This window comes from Mesoplodon mirus, assembly GCF_964341445.2.
Source record: "Mesoplodon mirus genome assembly, chromosome: 10".
NCBI classification, from domain to species: Eukaryota; Metazoa; Chordata; class Mammalia; order Artiodactyla; family Ziphiidae; genus Mesoplodon; species Mesoplodon mirus.
In genome coordinates this window covers 95,006,905-95,027,024 of record NC_138986.1, presented here as the reverse complement: position 1 = coordinate 95,027,024, position 20,120 = coordinate 95,006,905, and the positions used below count along the sequence as shown (strand labels likewise).

Sequence of the window (20,120 nt, the reverse complement as noted above, 5' to 3'; positions counted from 1 at the left end):
CCACTGGCTCCTGTCGAGTCAAGTAATTTCAATTCTGGAGGGCAGGGAACTGATGCTATACCTCTTTGACTTTAAAGTACCCTATACCCTGCCTTGGAAAATGATAAACTTGCAGAAACAATGGACATGGAATTGCCAATGCCTAGACCGTGATCCTGAAATGAGCCATCTATTCTACAACTATTCAATGACCTGTCAACCTACTCTTTTGGCAAAATGATAGAACTAAGACACCGAGAGGTTAGTTAAGGAACTTACCCAGCAGTTAGGACTGGAATCCACATCTCCTAACAAGCAGCCCCACATCCGCTTCCCCACTCTGCCAAGCGATTTATGTCTAGGAATTGGGAAACCAAGAATTCTAGTCCCAGAATATCATCCCAAACGAAAATAAAAAGCCTTAAGTTCCATGCATTATTTCAAGCAACTAGTTTCAAGATATTAGCAAGGAAGCAGTTAATATTGAAAAACTAAGCATTCCAGAAACATACAATGCACCATGAGTCAGAGATGCAAAAACAGAAGGGAAGAAAAAAACTCACAAACACTTCAGATATTAAAATGATCAGATATGGAACATACAATAAGTATGTGCAGTATGTTCAAAGAAAGAAAAGAGGGGTAATTAAAAAGTAAGTGGCAGGTGGGGCAACTAAGCCCGCGTGCCACAACTACTGAGCCTGCTCTCTAGAGCCCGTGAGCCACCATTATTGAGCCCACGAGCCACAACTACTGAGCCCACGTGCCACAACTACTGAAGCCCGTGCGCCCAGAGCCCGTGCTCCGCAAGAGAAGCCACCACAATGAGAAGCCCGGGCAGTGCAACGAAGACCCAATGCAGCCAAAAATAAATAAAAATAAAAATAATTAATTAATTAATTAAAACAAAAAGTAAGTGGCAGAAGGGGGTGGGGTGGGGGAGGGATGGATTGGGAGGCTGGGATTAGCAGATGCAAACCATTATATACAGAATGGATAAACAACAAGGTCCTACTGAATAGCACAGGGAACTATATTCAATATCCTGTGATAAACCATAATGGAAAAGAATACATATATGTATAACTGAATCACTTCTCCGTACAGCAGAATTACCACAATATTGTAAGCCAGCTACACTTCAATAAAATTTTTTTTTAAAGTTCAAGTGGGAGGTGGAATTTCAGCAAACTAAAGTTCTTCAAAGCTTCTAGAGAAGACATGAGCAAAGGACCATGACCACAGGCTAAGCAATCAGCCTCCATAACCTGACACCAGTGCCATCCAGGGGTCCAAACAGGAATCCAAATTATGAGTAGAGAGACACAGACCTACGAACACCACTATAAAAACAGTGCCAAAGGCACAGATCTTTTCCCATTCACAGAAGATGCAAATGAACCAAAACGCATTCTCCTTTATTTCTTTAGGGAACAGCTTTAAGCATTGCCAAATAATCACAAAAGTTACCCTGTGCCAAAGACATTAAACTGTTTAAAAATCCCAAGAGAGAAGGACACACACAACGTGAACACAAGGTGTAAAACGTACAAATGAACGTTTCAGATGGACAATGACCAGTTCAAAATCATGGTCCAAGGGCAAGCAACTAGAAAAGGTTTCTAAGTGGGAATAATCAGATGACTGAAGCCTAAATCCAGAGACAGGCCAAATGACAAATACCCTCCTAAACATCACTCCCACCTCAAAAATATCCACTGGATCCTTAACAAAGACCTGCTGTATAGCACAGGGAACTATATTCAATACCTTGTAATAACTTATAATGGAAAAGAATCTGAAAAAGAATATATATATATATGTATAACTGAATCATTTTGCTGTACACTTGACACATACACAATATTATAAATTAACTATACTCCAATAAATAAGTAAACAAGTAAATAAAGAAAAAAAGAAATTGACTGGGTCTTTAGATAATGGTTTCTGTTAACTAAATCATCTCCATATGGTCCACACTTCCTGTCCAAGTTCTATTTATTCTTCAAGGTTCAGCCCCAAAGCCCACACTGCGATCAACTATGCTTACCCAGTGGTTCTCAGTTGGGGCAATTTTGTTCCCCCCCAGGAAACAGCTGTCAATGTCTGCAGACATTTTTGGTTGTCACAGTTGGCAGGTACAACGGGCATCTAGTGGGCAGAGGCCAGGGATGCTGCTAAACACCCCGTGATGTAGAGGACAGCCCCCCAGAATGTCAAGAGTGCTGGTGCTGAGAAACCCTGACTTATACCAACCACAGCCCTCCCAGATCCTCTTTTCATCAAACTCCCATTATACCCACGGTCACCACCATTTAATGATATACAGCCTGGCGCTGTTGATAACAGTTGCGTGTACCTGTGCCTCTTTCCCCAACTTAACTGTAAATTCCTCTGGCGGAGGAAGACCATGTGTGTATCACATCTGTGTTCCCCCGGGACTCAGCAGGGTGTCTCCGAAGAGCTGCTCGTCACATACCTGTTAGCTGATTTGTCTCCTTTCCCACCTGCTTGATGCGATATGAACGGCTTTAACTAACTTCTCTATCAACTCATGCAATAAATTACTTTTACTCTGCATTTTGAAAAAATGAAAACAAAACAACTTGTATTACTTAGCAATGCGAAGCCATAAAAAACATTAGCAAAAACCTGGAATGAAAGATGTGGGTGGTTTGATGTTTCTGTTTTTGCATTCCCTGTCAAGATTACATGTTTACTTCCTTAAAGGAAACAGTCAGCCAAGTATAAAATGTGAGCTTAAAATGCCACTCTTTTGCAAGACTATCTATGAAAATGACGTACTACTGTTCACACACATGCTTCCTGTTAATTAGAGGATAGTTTGTAGAAAAACCTGCTCCAGCAAACTTTGCTGTAATAGTCCAAACCCTCTGCAGTAACGAGGAAATCCTGCTGAGGACGGTATTTTCCACCAAGAACGACAGGACTGCAGCCAAAAGCCATGCTTTTATCAATGGCCGGAGATGCTGCCCTGCAACAGCGTGTTTGGAATATGTTCTTCCCAATTCTACGCCAGTCCATTCTCAGATGTGCAAAAAGAGATCCTAAGAGGTGATCTAGAAACCATATCTATTTACATTGGACAAATAATATGGGGACAGCTGATTGTTCTCACAATTACATTTTTAGGGGGATCATATAATGAATTAGTATTTCCATAGTGGGTGCACACTGATGCCTCAGACAAAGTCTGGGCCTTTTCACCCGCGTCCCACGGACCGGTCCTGTCAGCTTTCTCTTCCCTCCTCGAGCTACTGAGCCAGGCCGGTCAGTGCGCCTTGTCTGCTGAAAATTCCCATTCAGCTGGACACTCCATTCTGTTTAGATGCCACACAACCGCCACGAGGCGCTTTCAAAGCTAGCTCGAATCTCTGCAAGCTCTCACCCTTCCCACAGACGACCCTGATTCCTGCAGCCCAGATAAGACAGTCTGTCTTGAAGAGCTCCTCCAAATTCTGGTGTCTCCGCCTCAGATTCCTCATTATCTTCAGCCATGTCATTTCTGCATTCCGTCTTGACGCCAAAGAGTCAGTGGAAAAGTTAACAAAGAATGAGAAATTAACACAACCTTGTAAAGCAACTATACTTCAATGAAAAAAATATTAAAACTGAAAAAAAAAAAAAAAGGAATTAGAGAGAGAGCAGAGAGATGCAGCACAAAGAAAAACCGAAGTCTCTAAAAGGTCAAGGAGGCATGGTTCACTCAACAGGTTTTACAAGACCTTGTGGAGACCTCGCGAGGCTGTAAACGCTGCCGTAGTAACTAGGGGAACATAAGTGACAAATCAAGGGCTCCAGTGTGATGCGTTGCCTAGTCATTGGGCAAGGGGGTGGAGACAGGGCTTGTCAACAAGTAACTTCCATATAAAACTGGCAGTAACACAGGAGTGCCCACGGGGCCAGGGCAGCCCAAAGGCAGGTGCTCCGTGGGGAAGATGCCCGGGATGGGCTATAAACGCTGCAGCTGATGTGGAAGCAAGGAAGAGAAGCACAGCATGAGAAATATAGAAAGAATATAAAATAAACGACTCCTAAGATGATGAGGAAAAAGAGTCTACAGCTGTGATATTGAAAGGTAGAGAGAAAGAAAAGTGGCAGGCCACACGGGCACAGAGTTAAGAGCAAGTGAGTTACTTTCTCCTGGGGTCGGAAAGTGAGGTTTTCCGTATAACTAAAACTTGGCCCTTTGAGCACAAATTTATTATTATCTTGTTTTAAGCTACCTTTATTTTAGAAATCTTTCTGAAATGCACCACATGTGTTCCTGCATTGTTCAGCAGGGTGCATCAAACCAAGATGTGCCAAAGCTGATCTGATCTGTTCTGGATAAGGCATCATCCCTCTGGCCCATTTCTGTCCTTTGATGTGGTGCACTGACATTCTCAGAGCCCACTTACAAGAGCCCGCTGTTTTATTTTATGTCAAGCAGAGCCCAAAGCTGCGCTTCTGGAATTCTCCATTTCTGCTTTCAGAAGGTGGCTGACCCTTCTCAGAGCTTCCCCTGGTGCTCCCTCAGCGGGGCCCAAGGCCGCAGGGGCCTACTGCATGCCCAGTCTTCTGGGTGAGGCCCTGAGGTCAGCTCCCTGACCCCTGCTCCACTGAAGGTAGAATAGCCGACTGCCTCTCAGAGGTTTCACTGCTTCCTCCCAAATGAAGGTTCTAGAATTATGATATCTGGATAAGAGACGTAATACTGTAATAAAATTATCCCTAATAACATAGATTCATGCCACTTGTTTACAAAGCAGAGAAATAAATCATGGCCCTCGCAGCCTTTCTGTTTTCCAATCAGACTTTCGTCTACGACATACTCCACTCCAGTCCCGCCCTGGCATGGTCACCAACTTTTATTAGCTTTTGGTTTTGATGTGGAAGCTACAGAAACAATACTTCTTCTCCACGTGTTCAATAAATACAACATGCCAAGCTCTCTAACAGGAAACATGGGGCAGTGTGTGATAAGAAGATGAATAGGACCTGACCGCAACGAGCTTAGAACTTGGCATGCAAACCACCTGGGTACAAAATAATTGTAACCAAGGGTGAAATGCGTTGGGTGCCAGGAGAGCAGTTCCACACCCTGGAGGGCTGTGGAAACAGCACCCTCCCAGTTTGGAGGGCAAAGGACGGATGCCTTCATTGGGAAATGTTATTGGCATGGGCTTCAAAGAAGGGAGGGGACTCTGACCAGTTTCAATGCAAGGTTGGCACAGTCAAGGCAAAGAAAGCAGCATGAGAAAACGCCCAGAAGGCAGGGGTTTAAAAAAAAGCCTGGCGTGTGTATACAGTGGTCTAAAGAATAGTGAAAGAAAATGCTGTGAAGGTAGGTCAGATTCAGATCAGAGGGCCCAAGATGCAAGGCCAAAAGGTGAGGCCCTGAAGGTAGAAGCTCTCAGCAGCCGTGAGGTTCTCCTACACTCTCTGAACCTAACGTGCAGACTTAATCTTGTTAGAAGGATGACACTGTTTTCCCTCCTTTAATGGAAAAGGAATTTAAAAAGGTGAATTATTAATCATCTCATCTTGGTTAATTATCTCTTAGAACCAAGCTCACTATTAAAATATCACTATGGAACTCACTATAGAGCATGCATGTGTCACGCTCTCACTTGACAGGAAATGCACGCCAGTGGAAAAGGAATCATCCAGTCTACAACAAAAGGCAGCATGGGTACACAAATCAAATTCATTTCTTTGACAAAAAGACAACAGGGGGGCTTCCCTGGTGGCGCAGTGGTTAAGAATCCACCTGCCAATGCAGGGGACATGGGTTTGAGCCCTGGTCCAGGAAGATCCCACATGCTGTGGAGCAACTAAGCCCGTGTGCCACAACTACTGAGCCTGCGCTCTAGAGCCCGTGAGCTGCAACTACTGAGCCCATGTGCCACAGCTACTGAAGCCCGCGCGCCTAGAGCCCATGCTCTGTAACGAGAAGCCACCGCAGTGAGAAGCCCGCGCACCGCAACGAAGAGTAGCCCCTGATCGCTGCAACTAGAGAAAGCCCGTGAGCAGCAACGAAGACCCAATGCAGCCAAAATAAATAAATAAATAAATTTATTAAAAAAATTTAAAAAAGAACAGGAAAGATGACATCTGTTCTAGTTCACAAGCCAAGCTCAAACAAAATATTTTGGAAAAAAAAAGTCTCTCAATTTTCCACTGGAGCCTTTTATTTAAGTGACACTTTCTAGAATCTTAAAAACAGCCACCTTCCCCACTGAAGATATGCTATCTTTCTGTCTCGCTCAGAATATGACTTCCTTTGCCCTTACCCAGATAAATATATCTGCCCTGGAGACTTACCTACAGGACAGATCATTCATTCTAGCACTATATTCCCTATGGCTCTGTTTTCTGTGCTCTTCCCTCAATCAGATGATTAGCTACTTGGGGGAAAAGGATAATGCCATATATTCTGTCCTAAACATGGCTGAACACTGGGCAATAGAAGGTACTTATGAACATAGGGGAATTGATTAACTCAATTAATTACACACAGACACACACACATCCCCTAAAGACTCAATTCTGTCTTACTGGTCTAAGTGTGGAATAAAAGAAAAAAAATTAAAAGTTAAAGCTAGCTCTTAAAAATAAAAAAGATCTAAACCAGTGCTTAAGAAACAATAGCAACAGTACTAGGTAGTAGGGAAATGCAAATCCAAACCATAGCGAGATTCTACCACACACCCACTAAAATGGCCAGAATCAAAACGACAGACAGTAACAAGTGCTGGTGAGGGTGTGAGGAAACTGGAGCCCTCATACATAACTAGTGGGGATGTAAAACAGAGTAGCCACTTTGGAAAACAGTCTGGCAGTTCTCACAAAGTGAACACAGTTATTACCATATGAACCACCAATTCCTCGCCTAGGAATATACCCAAGGGAACTAAAAACACATTTACACAAAAACTCCAACACAAATGTTCACAGCAGCATTGTTCCTAGTAGCCAAAAAATGGAAACAAACCAAATATCCCTCGACCGATGAATGAATAAACAAAATGTGGTACATTCATACATAGACCGTTATTCAGCCATACCAAGAAACAAAGCGCTGAGACATTCTACAACAGGCCTGGACTTGGAGAACATGTGCTAAGTGAAAGAAGCCAGACACAAAAGGTCACGTATTGTATGATTCCATTGATATGAAATGCCCAGAAGAGGCAAATCCAGAGACAGAAAGTAGATTAGTGGCTGCCAAGGAGTGGGGGAGGAGGGGCTGGGGAGTGCGACTGCTCATGGACACAGGTTTCTTTCTGGGGTTGATGAAAGGAACTGGTGGTGATGGTTGCACAACACAGTGACAACATGAAAAACCACTAAAACAACTATTTAAAGGGTTATGGTATGTGAATTATCTCAACTAGACAACAACGGTCACGTGATGAGAAGCCTGAGGCCCAGAAATGCAAAGTTTCTTGTCCAAAGACACAAAGCTGATTAAAGGGCATCTCCAGAACCAGATTTCAAGTCTCCCGACGCCCAGCACACTGCTCCAGGAGGATCAGGACAAGCAGTGTAGACGCGAGCCAGCTAGCCCTTTACTAGCTCACACCTCAGCAGAAGAGAAAGATGAACTAAATGATCTCTTCTGTTCCTTCCAGCTTTAGCGATCTAAGTCTTATATCACACCGTGAGCATTTCCTCTCCGCTACTGGTGACGAGAGCTGGGGTTCTCAGTCAGGGAGTTTACCCCTCAGGGGACACGGGAGAATGTCTAGAGACATTTCTGGTTGTCGCAACTGGGGGACCGGGTGGGTAGAGACTAGGCACGCTGCTGTCTGTCTGCAACGCACAGGGCAACCTCCCACGACAGAGAACTATGCAGCCCAAGATGCTGACAGCGGTGTTACGGATGAACCCGGGCTTAGGGTATGATCAGCTTCATTTCCAACCTTTCCAAAGAAGCTCCAGAGCATGATGACCTCAAGCCGCAGTTCTGAGATTACAGACTGACTGGGAGGCTGGCACAGCAGAGACAGGAAATAGACACTTTTTACCTCCCAGAATAATTAGCTTCCACAGAGAGTCGACTATTCAAATGCCCGCAGGAGTCCGGCAGTTAACAGAAAGGAACGCAGCCAACAAACACCTAATAACCATTTGGGACTATTATGTCTTTTCTTCCACAAAAGAACTCTCACTGGCTCCCATTCTACATGAAACATATATAATCCTCTCAATCTAACCCACTTTGGATAGACACGGATGCCAAGAAATACTTTCTAACATAAGAAAAAGAATAGCACGAGCTCAAGAACAAATGGCTCAGAGTGGGGAAGATGGTGGGAATGGTGGGGGGCTGTGGGGACCCCCAGGGTATATGCCCCCATGAAGGGGCCACCATTAGTCAGCTTCGGTGGATCCATGCCAGGATGGAGATCAAAAGGTCTCCAGATGTCTCAAGAAGAATGGGAAATCCAGATGATGTGGAGGGGTGAGAAAGACATCTCCCAGGATTTAAAATCTTTGCTCAAAAAAAATTTTAAACACTGTCAAATCAAAAACAATGGGGTTCCAGCCTCTGCAACCAGACCGTGACCTCTTAGCTCACACTAATCCCAATAAGCAATGTCAGTTTCACAGTTTCAGGTCTTCCTAGGGACATGTTCCATCGAATGCAGGACCTATTGTCTGATTATAAGAACAATTCTTTTCCCTTAATTAAATCTTAATAGTTCACTTAAAGTTGAAAATTTACCAAAGACCAGAGAATTACTGCTGACTTAAACTCATAATATTATTGATGGCTGCCATTTCTTGAAGCTCCAACAACTTTACAAATGGGGACGCTGAGATCCAGAAAAATAAAAAGGCTTGCTAAGCTACCCTGCCAGTTAGGGAACCAGAGGCATAATTTGAACCCAGGTCTCTCTGCTCAGAAAAATCTATTCTCTCCACTTCCAATGGCTACCATGCCAAATGACTGTAAGGAATACAAATAACAAACGCAAAGCCCTGAGTACTTCCTGCACACGCTGTGAACAGCAGTTGTTATTATTATTATGAAATATTAGCTTTCCATCTCAACCCATACTCCTTAGAGCTTTTATCAGCGTCTCTGAAGAAGCAAAGCTATTGTTTTCACAAGCCCTGAGGACACTGTGCCTAAAAATTACCTGCTGAGTGGAGTTCTGGCCCTTCCCCCTTCATTAGCATGAGTTCACGCACTGTTATCCCAGCCAGCTTTCTGGGTTGGCATGACCAGGTCCTCACTGATCTCCGATCAGGGGCCCTTCTGGTGGGCAATGTGAGGTCACGAAACAAGTACCACACACAAAGTCAGAAGACAGGGGCTCGAATCTGGTTTCATTGAGCTGAATGATCCTGGGCATGTTACTTAACAACTCTGTGCCTCAATAGTCTCATCTGTAAAATGGGTATAATAGACTGCAGCCTGTAGGATGATTGTAAGGTTTAAATTACCTGCAGAAAAAAATCCTCCCACATTGCTGGGCACAGGTAAACACTCATTGTTCACCTGACGTTTCAATGTCCGAGGCTCGGCACAGTGGGCAGGCGGATCCTCGAATCTACCTATGCCAGTGCTTTTCTCCCTCTCCCGTCTCTACCACCTTTTTCCACAAAGCCCCTTATCTCTTTTACCACCACCCCTGCCCATCTGCCAGATTTGAAAGAACCCTGCCTACGTCTCACAACAACAAACAAGGTTGGGTGTTCAGTTTCACAGTCAGGATACTCACTGTCTTTTCCGGGAAGTATCACTCATTTTCATTAACCACAGAAATCCTGCCCTTTCTCTGCTGCCACGTCCTCACCCCATATTCGAGGTGAGATGTTTGCAGAGGATATAATCCACCAATTCAACCCCCTGTCTCATATCTCTCTTCCCTCTTACAGACTGAAAATATTCTGCATTCAGTTACACGAATTTGAAAGACAGAGTCCAACTACACAGAGTCAGGGCTGGCAAGTATGGGGATAAGCCCTGGTCTTCCCTCCTCTGGGGCCACAGCAGACATCAACAATCAGTCACACTGTGTGGGGGGCTTCCCTGGTGGCGCAGTGGTTAAGAATCCGCCTGCCAGTGCAGGGGACATGGGTTCAAGCCCTGGTCCGGGAAGATCCCACAGGCCACGGAGCAGCTAAGCCCACACACCACAACTACTGAAACCTGTGCGCCTAGAGCCCATGCTCCGCAACAAGAGAAGCCACCGCAATGAGAAGTCCACGCACCGCAATGAAGAGTAGCCCCCGCTCACCGCAACTAGAGAAAGCCCGCATGCAGCAATGAAGACCCAATGCAGTCAAAAACAACAAACAAACAAACAAACATAAAAACCACACTGGGTGTTTTCCAGCTGATCCCAGACAAGGCTCCAAAACCCGTCTGCAGGCAGCCACCATTCATCAGACAGAGCTGCCATTTGGGGTGAAATCTACTTGCCAAGTTTAGGAAACCTTAAATCAGATGAGGACTCTAAAGTCATGTACTGTGTACAGGAAAGGAATAGTGCCCATCTGCATCATAGTAAGCACTTTGTAGGCTGTGACTAAATATGGTTTAGTGACTTGTGCACAGCATGCTGTGTCCCTATAAAGTGTTCAAAAATTACAGAAGAACTCTAATTAGGTGGTTTGTTGGGGAACCACCTCAAATTGTAATGTTCTTATTCAAATTTCAGTTGAAAACTCTTTACACTTAACTGTACTAAGAATTCTCCAAAAATTGTATCAGCATGCATCCTTGGCTTAGTAGGCACTATGTACTGTCTGTAATATTTTGATGGTTAAAGATCTTGCACAGCTCAGGGTTATAATGTGTTTCATGCTTTTATGACTTCTGTTACCACTGCTCCTGCTGTTCATAATGATATAACAGAACTAACAGGTAAAATGCTCCGAGTACTTTCTATGTACCTGGCACTGTATGTGGAACACCTCAGGCCTTCAATGCTCACAGCAATCCTACACAGAAGGTACGACTGCTGTCCCGCTTTTACAAATAAAGGGGCTGAGGCTCCTTGCCTAAGGTCATGTCGCTCACCAATGGCAGACCAGGATTTGGACCGAGCCCCGCCTTAACCATGAGGCTACACCAATGTAGCCAATGTGCTGCACTGGGTGACATCTCTCCAATGGTACATAATCCAAAGATGAGGCATAAGTAGGTGCACGGGTTGAATGTAAACTGACTCCAGAATTACATAAACCAGTAGGTATTCAATCCAAAGACCTACTTTGGCTAGTATGTAGTTTATCATAAAATGACAGTGTAACCCAAACCTCCTGTCAACTGGGGATCCAGGCTTATGGAAATGGCCAATTTCCAGTCAAAGGGACTATCCTGATGAACATGATAACTAAAGCAGGGAACCTGGAAGCTTCAATCCACACGGGAACGTCATGAATGGAGACCATACTCCCACTCCTTGTGCAACCCACAGAAGGAAAACTAACTCAAAAGCTATGTTGGCTGTGCTGCTTTAGGTTTTTTTGTCTTGCTTTGTTTTATTTCGTTTTGTTTTCACTTGAACTTATTTGAAATCGGACGGTGGTCATAAACTGATTTAAGTCAGATATTATAGTCACAAATTCTTTTCCCAACTTAAGTTGCATACAGGTGGTGTATTTTTTATTTACCTTTTTTTATATTGAAGTATAATTTATTTACAGTGTTGTGTTAGTTTCAGGTGTACAGCAAAGTGATTCAGATATACATATATCTATATCTATTCTTTTGCAGATTCTTTTCCCTTATAGGTTATTACAAGATATTGAGTATAGTTCCCTGTACTGTACAGTAGGTCCTTGTTCGTTGTTTTGGTTTTAATATTGGATTGGTGTGTAGCAATAGCTGCTGACTTTAACTACATATATTTGCATTTACCAAATACCACTGAACTGACCTGTCAAGTCACCTCTTACTCTTAGCCCTCCACTCCCAAGCCACTAGAGCCAAGGTGACAAAAAGCCATTTCCAGATCTGGGCTATCCATCACCAGTAGGAAATGGAAAATGCATCCTGAAGTAGTAGAACTCTCTGCCCGCAGTCACAGCCAGTGTTCCCTTTCTGGCTTTGGGAGCTCTGAGGTCATACTGGCAGGGAGCACGCAAAGGTGCCACAACAAGGCAGACACACCCTGATGCACGCCACTCCACTCTCAGGGGTCAGTTCCAGGAAACCCCCTTTGGGGTTTTGCCAGTTACGAAGCCAGCCCAGAAGGGTCAGGTCCCCTCAGGAGTACATAAGCTGTCAATGGTAAACCAAGGCATCAGATCTAGGAGACCAATCAAACCGTTCCAGGGTCTCCCAGGGGCCATACCAGCCTAAAAGTCCCTGGGATTGTAGGTCGGGGCCCCCTCTGCCAGCATCTAGCTCAGCTTTCAGTCCTACAGCAGAGTTGTCATGAGTCCAGAAGGGAAACATTCCATTAGGTACCTTTCCTCAGTCGATTTCTTTTTTAGCATTTGGGAACAAAACAATCAAACATAAAAGAAATAAAAACTCTAACCTTAAATTACCACAGCCCAGTTCCTGGGGGACTAGCCTGTGCTGGCAGATAAACTCAGATAAGCCTCTTCAGAGGGCAGAGGGAAACCACTGCCTTAAACCAGATGCTCAGTTGCAGCTGGTGTCCATTTCCAACCTCTGACACCCCCCGTCCCACTCTCCCAGCCGCACCAACTGCCAATCAAAACTCTGGCAACGGTAAGTACTGATCCCTATTGGTCTAAAAAACACCAAACAGGTTTCAGCGACTTGTCGTTAAGCTACAACGAGAAAGAGGGCCCAAAAAGAGAATTGTACATGATCAGGAATAGAGGATTTCCCTCACATGTTAAAAAGCATTGGCCATTTCTGGGCTTCCCTGGTGGCGCAGTGGTTGAGAGTCCGCCTGCCGATGCAGGGGACGCGGGTTCGTGCCCCGGTCCGGGAAGATCCCACATGCCGCGGAGCAGCTGGGCCCGTGAACCATAGCCGCTGAGCCTGCATGTCCGGAGCCTGTGCTCTGCAAAGGGAGACGTCCGCGTACTGGTTAAAAAAAAAAAAAAAAAAAAAAAAAGCACTGGCCATTTCTGAGAAAAAATAACTTTTCACTACACTTCTCATCTGGAAAGCTAAGCTCTTTTTCTGCAAAATGGATAAACAGAGTAATATAAAATTGATCACAGAAAAATAATGAATACAGGAATGTGATTTAAATGAGAACTTGAGTTTCTAACGAACTCTGCGGCTAAACTAACACCCCTGAAAGCCGTCCCTACTGAAAAATTGATGAAACCTAAAAGGGTCTCCTTCTGAGTTTAGAGTTTGGAGGGCAAATTTTAAAAAGATTAACCCTGGACAGCTAAACTAATAATTTCTTGATCCAGTTTTTTTCAAATCTGCGTTTCAAAATGCAGTGTTTCAAACTTTCATATATAATGATCGCTAAGTCATACTAACTTTTATGTTAAAAGTGAAACATTCACTAAGAATCTAGAATTTTTCTATTCTGTCACCCATTTCTAACTTTACTGAAAAAAAAACAATTCATTTCAGAACTTTTTATAAATTAAACATGAAAAATCTGAAGAAGAAATTTTCTTTAGAGTTAGTATCTCACATTGCTTCCTGTAGAATTGTTGGGTTTTTTCACAATAGCTGTTTTCTGCTTTTGATCAAAACATTGAAAAATACAGAAATAAACAAGGCTCAATTAGGCTTACACTCCTGCGATGTGGAAACCACCTCATACTTTTATAAACAGATGTCAAAATTTAGTTTCCTCAAATCGAATGAAATATTTATTTAAAATGTCCTAATGCACATGGATTTTAAAAAGTCCCTAATTTCGTAAAGGAGTCCAGGCCCTTGATTATATTTACAAGTTTAAAGTATCAGAGAATGGAAAAAATATCAAATTTGGGAAATATTAAGATGAACTAGAAAAAGTGAGGTCAGGTCTTCACTTGGGATATCGATAAATCTCCCTTTCTAGCAATGGACCTTAGTATATATTGACTATAATTCCATATCCAGCTGCTGACTTGAAGATTCAGGAAATGCACCCATAGTCTTTCCAATTAAAGGGGGGAAATGCCATCAATTAGTCCTTCTATTTCAACTGTCAACTTGCATGCTGTTATGGGAAATGAACTGTGTCCCCCTAAAAGATGCTGATGTCCTAACCCCCGGTACCTGTGAATGTGACCTTATTTGGAAATAGGATCTTTGCAAATGATCAGGTTAAGATGAGGCCAATAGGGTAGGCGGAAGTTCAATATAAAAAGGGGAAATGTAGGGCTTCCCTGGTGGCGCAGTGGTTGAGGGTCCACCTGCTGATGCAGGGCACACGGGTTCGTGCCCCAGTCCGGGAAGATCCCACATGCCGCGGAGCGGCTGGGCCCTTGAGCCATGGCCGCTGAGCCTGCGCGTCCGGAGCCTGTGCTCCGCAACGGGAGAGGCCCCAACAGTGAGAGGCCTGCGTGCTGCAAAAAAAAAAAGGCGGGGGGGGGGCGGGAAATGTAGACACAGAGGAGACACACACACACAAGGGGAATGCCATGTGGACATGAAGACAGATACCAGGGTCATAATCTACATGCCAAGGGGGAGTGCCAAAGATTACCAGCAAACCGTCAGAAGTTAGGAGAGAGGCACAGACCAGAGTCTCCCTCACAGCCCTCAGAAGGAAGAAAGCCTGCCAACACCCTGATCTCGCCTTCTAGCTTCCAGAACTGTGAGACTAATTTCTGTTGTTTAAGCCCCACAGTTCTCGGTTCTGTGTTAATGGCAGCCCTAGGAAACCGATACACAAGCCTTCCCAGCCTGACATTCCCTTACAACTTTGTCCTTGCACTCCCAACTTACTCCTGTCTCTCCTAATTATTTCTTATAATGCTCCTGCCACTTCCCTAAACTCACTCCCTCCCCTCCCCTGCCAATGCCCTTCGGCACTGTTTCTTGTCAGGGGTACCACTGGCATTTTGCATCGGGCAGCTCTTACAGGGGACTGTCCAGTACACTGCAGGATGTGGAGCACCCCTGGTACTTTCATTCCGCCAAGGGCCCAGGGTGGAGAAATTTTGCTCTAGAAGCTTTGGAGCCACCTGCCTGCCAGACTTTGACTCAGGGTCTCACCATCTACTGTGTATCATCTCAGTCAGGTCAGTGAACTTCAGTCTCTCCATCTGTAAAATGGGAATAAACCTTGCCATGTGACTCAGGATTGAGTTAAAGATCCTAGCAAGCCCAGGCTTACCCTCACTAGCTTTCTTTGGCATTAGAATCACTGACGAATTGATGCTCACTCTGTTTTATATGGTCACATCCTGACTTTAACCACCTTGGAGCTCCTTTCAGAAGCTCCCTTACACAAATGAAGCTTCACAATGCATTTTGATCATTATCATGGATCTGATCATTGCATGTTTAAAACAGTCATAAGTCACACAAGGCAAGGCATGGGCACGCCTTTCTACAGCTAAAAAAGAGTGAGAACTCTGCGCATAGTTTCTACATGTTTCCCCTCCATTCCCACACCCACCTGAAAACACAGATGCAGCCGTGGACAAAGGTCCATGTCTTCCAACTCTGCTTCCAACTCTGCTTTCTTTGTACCTTTCCCTCCCAGTGACGGTCCCCTCCAACAGCCAGGGATATACTACTTCTGTCTAACTCATGTCCCCTTGTCCCATGGAAACATCCCCCAAGCCAGCATCAGCCCTTCGTTCTCCTTGATGAAATGGTTTGCAACCCAGGTCTCTGGGCTGTGGAGTGTCCGCACTGATTTATGCCATGAAGGCAGAGTGTGTGCCTGTTCTGTTCTGACCCTCATACACCTAACAGCACCTAACAGAGAGCCTGGTACTTAGTAGGTTTTCAATGATTGCTAAGAGCTTGAGTCAATCAAGGCATGCATGAATGTAGGGCTGAATGAATGTACAAAGGAATACATTCCGGACTCAGGAGACCTGGCCTCCATTTAACCCTCAGTTCAGCGCTGACTGCCACTAATGACCTCAGGGGAAGTCACTGAATCTCCAGGCCCAAATTTCCTTCTGTGAAATGAGGTGGTTGGACTTCACTAGAAAATCTCTTTTGGTGTTCTTCCAGCTCTCACAACTGAGCCCAAGAACTTTTCAGAAAGAGTGACAAACTTAATTCCTTTTTGAGAAATTTTAGTCAAGGCAAGCAGGAGGGTAAAGATTCTTCTGAAATCACATACCAGGGGTCTCTCCCTGTCAGACAGCACCTTGTTCCCTGGGGACAAAAGGCTCCAGACAGCACGCCAGCTGCAGATCCTGAAGACATCTCCAAGATGGTGAGTACTCTGGAGTTTGTTATCACGGGCTGCTTTTAAGGACTCAGAGTCCACTCCGTACTCAAAAGGTCCACAGGGACCCCTGCCGCCTGTCCCCTCCCACCGAAGGGTCCTCCCCTTCCAGCCTGAACAAGATGGGCTCAGGCACTCTCTCCCGGGCTCCAAATCCAACTCAATCCCTCTCTCTGCCATCTGCCTGAGGCTCCCACATGCATATTTTATGATTTCTGGCACATTTCCTCCTTATCTGACATCCTGCAATGCATCCCTCCAGCGCCTATATTATTTCTGTCTCTGGTAAAGAATGTTCCTGACAGAGGCATGTGTCCTTGGGTTGTACTTTATTACTGGTGGTTTCACCTTTCCTATCTTATCTCCCCACCTGATCCCCACCTGAATTCCTTGAGGACAGAAACCACACCCTCTGCTCTCCTCCAATTCCCACAAGGCCAAGGACAGAGGTAGGCGAGCGGCAGACCCTTAGAAAATGCTTGTTGAGTGAGTAAAACAATGAACGAATGAAATAATCGACTGATTACAATGTTTTTACATTAAAAAGCCATATTAGTGTATTTCCTGGATAAAGTTACCAAGACCTCCCCTTCTGGGTCTACAACCAGAATAAATTAGATTTTAAAACGGCACTGCTATAAGTACACTATTTTCTTAGGACTGAAATAAAGTGCCCTTCTCTACGATATGAATGCAGCAGCGTGATCAGTCGCATAAGAAATCTGATTTTCAAGTAGCCATAGCATAATAACGTGGCACTGCTTTTATTTCCTATAAAAGCAGATTTTCCTTGGAGCTGGGGAAGAGAAAAGGGCCATCACCCTTGTGTTAATTATTCTAACTACCACTGTTAGGTGTGGAAGCTGGAGAGTTCAGGCAAATCAGAACAAGATATGAGAGTTTTCCCCAGATAGACTGTTTAAATCTATTGTTGACTGGGCAGAGCATGTTTTTTGGAAATTCCTGGGACTTACTTGGCCACGTCTACTTCTAGTCACATTCCTTCCTTGTGGTTTGATCCACTCCAGCTAAAACCAAACTGACTTGGGAATCACATTATTCATTCTCCCGTGCACTTGCTGGTCATGGTTGGTCACCGAATGACACAGAGCCAGTGGTCAATGCAACACCGCTGGAGGGAAAACACAGCTGTGCCCTCACAGCTCAATACAGCATAATGCCATAAGCCCTAGTGAGCCTCTTCTGCTCAACAGCTGACCTAAACAACTTCATTATCTCTTAGAAATCACCATTCTTGCACAGAAGCATAAACTTACCCTCACCCAAAGTACTGATGTTACATAATTACAGAAAAACTCTGTACTGATAGAGGAGCTAAATTTACAATTGGATAGACTCAATGACTGAGGATTGTCTGAGACCCGAAAAGATCAGGTACTTTAAAATACATAATTAGCATTTATGGGCTGTACATATGGTATGTGATAACAGAGTATGTCTTCCAGCTGAAACCGTATCTTGTTGGAACACAGACTACCGGGTGTGTTAGTGAAGGGACCTGAGCCATCCCAGTAAAACACCAGAGGAAAAGAATAAATTCACTTTGATACTAACATGTATATTGTCAATGTGAAAGAAGTCATTATGAGGGTTTATCCACATTTACCCAACTAATTAATTCAAAGCACTTTAAAGCTAGAGTGCAATGCTGAGTTATTCATCACAACCCTTCATTCTATGGACAAGAAACTCCAGCACAGGTGAGGTACTTCAACCAAACTCACACCACTCGTCAGAGCCTTCCTCAAAACTGGGGTCTCTTAGGTCTAGCTTCATGTGCAAAACACCCAACATTAAATTTAAAAGTTAAAAAGGCACATAGCAGGCAGGCAATAAATATTTGTTAATGGAATTGAGGAAACAGAGATGTGGGGGTTCCAGAACTCTCTTGATATATGACCTTCTTACAGGATAAGCCAAGTCATTACCATAAGTTTGACTTGTCCAACATAGACAGCGTAGGCTTCTTAATACATAAAGCATCTCTTTTTCAATCAATAAAATGCTATTGCAACAATTATCGGAGCATGCAAGTTGATGGTGAAACCAAAAGCCTTGTAGCACTCTTATGAAGAAGTGAATTGGAAAAAAATCTATCCATGAAACAGTATGGGTTTCCAAACACATGAAGTGCAGCTTCAGTGCAGACATCTATAAAAGGCAGGTATGACTAAGCAGCCCCAAATAACAAGAAACACCAAAACTATCAGGAATGTGGGGGACCAGGGCATGCCTGCATACAAAGATAAGTTGGAATTTCCCATCTATTGTAACTAATGCAAAAGGGGGCCTTTTTTTCTATTGTAAGTTAATTCCTTTTTAAATAAGAAACCTCAGTGTTGTGCTGCAAACAACATTTTCTTCCATCCTCCATCTCACCTGCTTCAGAAACAAATTTTGGGAAAATATGGTTGAGTTGCTGGGCCTGCAACCAACTGGCCAGACCAAATTTTAAGCTATCAGCATTGCACTTTTTGATGTATTTCATTCTGTATCTCACCAAAGAGCCTCTTAAATCTAGAGTTTTACTCTTAGCTAAGGTAACCAAATCTTAATAATCTAGTCGTGTAGAACATATTGCTACCTGTCTTATTCAGTGGGCTATCAAGTATATTACTGAATTTCCCCCTAAAGTCTGACATCTAGCTATGTAACTTCTTCCTAAAAGAAAATTCAAGAATATCGACCAAACAAAACAGCTTAAAATAATTAGAGACCACAATTTATATATCCCCAAGATGAAACTGAGCACAGCATTACTGGAGGAAAGAAACCAAACGCACCACATATTACATATAGATGTAAAAAGATTTATAGTACCCGAGGCCAAAAAAAAAAAAAAGACAAAACAAAAACCCCTGGCACGACAGGAAAAACCTGGTTTACTGTTCTCTCTGCGCAGGTATAAAACTGAAGAAACGTGCTTGGTGGCGGGGCACAGAGGGTGGAGAGCAAGCTCCACTTAAACTTGTTCCATTCAGGAGCTAGGGTAGCAAACCAAGCAGCCTGACAAGCTCCCGTACAACACAGAACCGGGCTGAGTGTCCCAAATCGGCAAGAACTGACACCAAGGGAAGCGGGACCCCCGAAGCTCTCGGACCACCCATCCCCAAATCCCCGAGCCACTCAACTGGAGCTGGGGGCTTCCCGCCGACTCCATTTTCCTGTCTCCCTCTCAGGCCGTGCAGGGTGGGCACGTGGGTGAGTCCGGGGTCCCCCACCAACCTTGACTCCCCGCCCTATTCATTGTCCGAGGATGATGATCACCTGCCGGGCGCCGGCTCCCGCCGCCGGACGCGCAGCGCGCCGAGACGCACCGGGGCGAGCGCCGCGCGCCTCCCGCAGGATCGGCGCCCCGCTGCCCCTACCACGCAGACCCGGCCCGCGGCCGGTCCCCTACGTGCTCACCGCCACGAAGCCCGAGGAGGAGGCGATGAACACGCGGATGACCATCCTCTCGTCGCGCCGGGACTGACCGTCGGCCCCCGGAGGCTCCGGGATGGCGAGGACGCAAAGGCAGAACTCGGCTGAGAGCCGCCGCCACCGCCACCGCCACAGCCGGGCACAGCGCTCCGGTCTGGGAAGACCGCAGGGATTCGGATCCCTCCCGCCCGGTCTGCAGATAAAAGCTGAGAGCTTCCCGACCGCCGGCCAAGGTAGAGAGGAGGGGCAGAGGGGAGGGGAAGGAGCCGGCTGCGGGGCGTGATGGGAATTGTAGTCCCCGCAGCTCCCTGGGATGGCGGTGGGCCGAGCTCCTACCAACCGCCTCCTTGCTGCGCGTCGATGCCGGACGCGCGCAGG

At 45.0% G+C, this 20,120-nt stretch overlaps 1 protein-coding gene across 1 annotated transcript in view; it reads right to left on the bottom strand.

Annotated features, from left to right (window-relative positions):
- The window catches only part of SH3BGRL2 (SH3 domain binding glutamate rich protein like 2), a 57,126-nt gene extending 37,212 nt beyond the window's left edge, over nt 1–19,914 (bottom strand). The window contains exon 1 of the mRNA XM_082634365.1: nt 19,728–19,914. Coding sequence (XP_082490491.1) covers nt 19,728–19,772 — 45 coding nt within the window. The 5' untranslated portion in view covers nt 19,773–19,914. The remainder of the gene's footprint in view (nt 1–19,727) is intronic.
- Nucleotides 19,915–20,120: the final 206 nt, after the last annotated feature.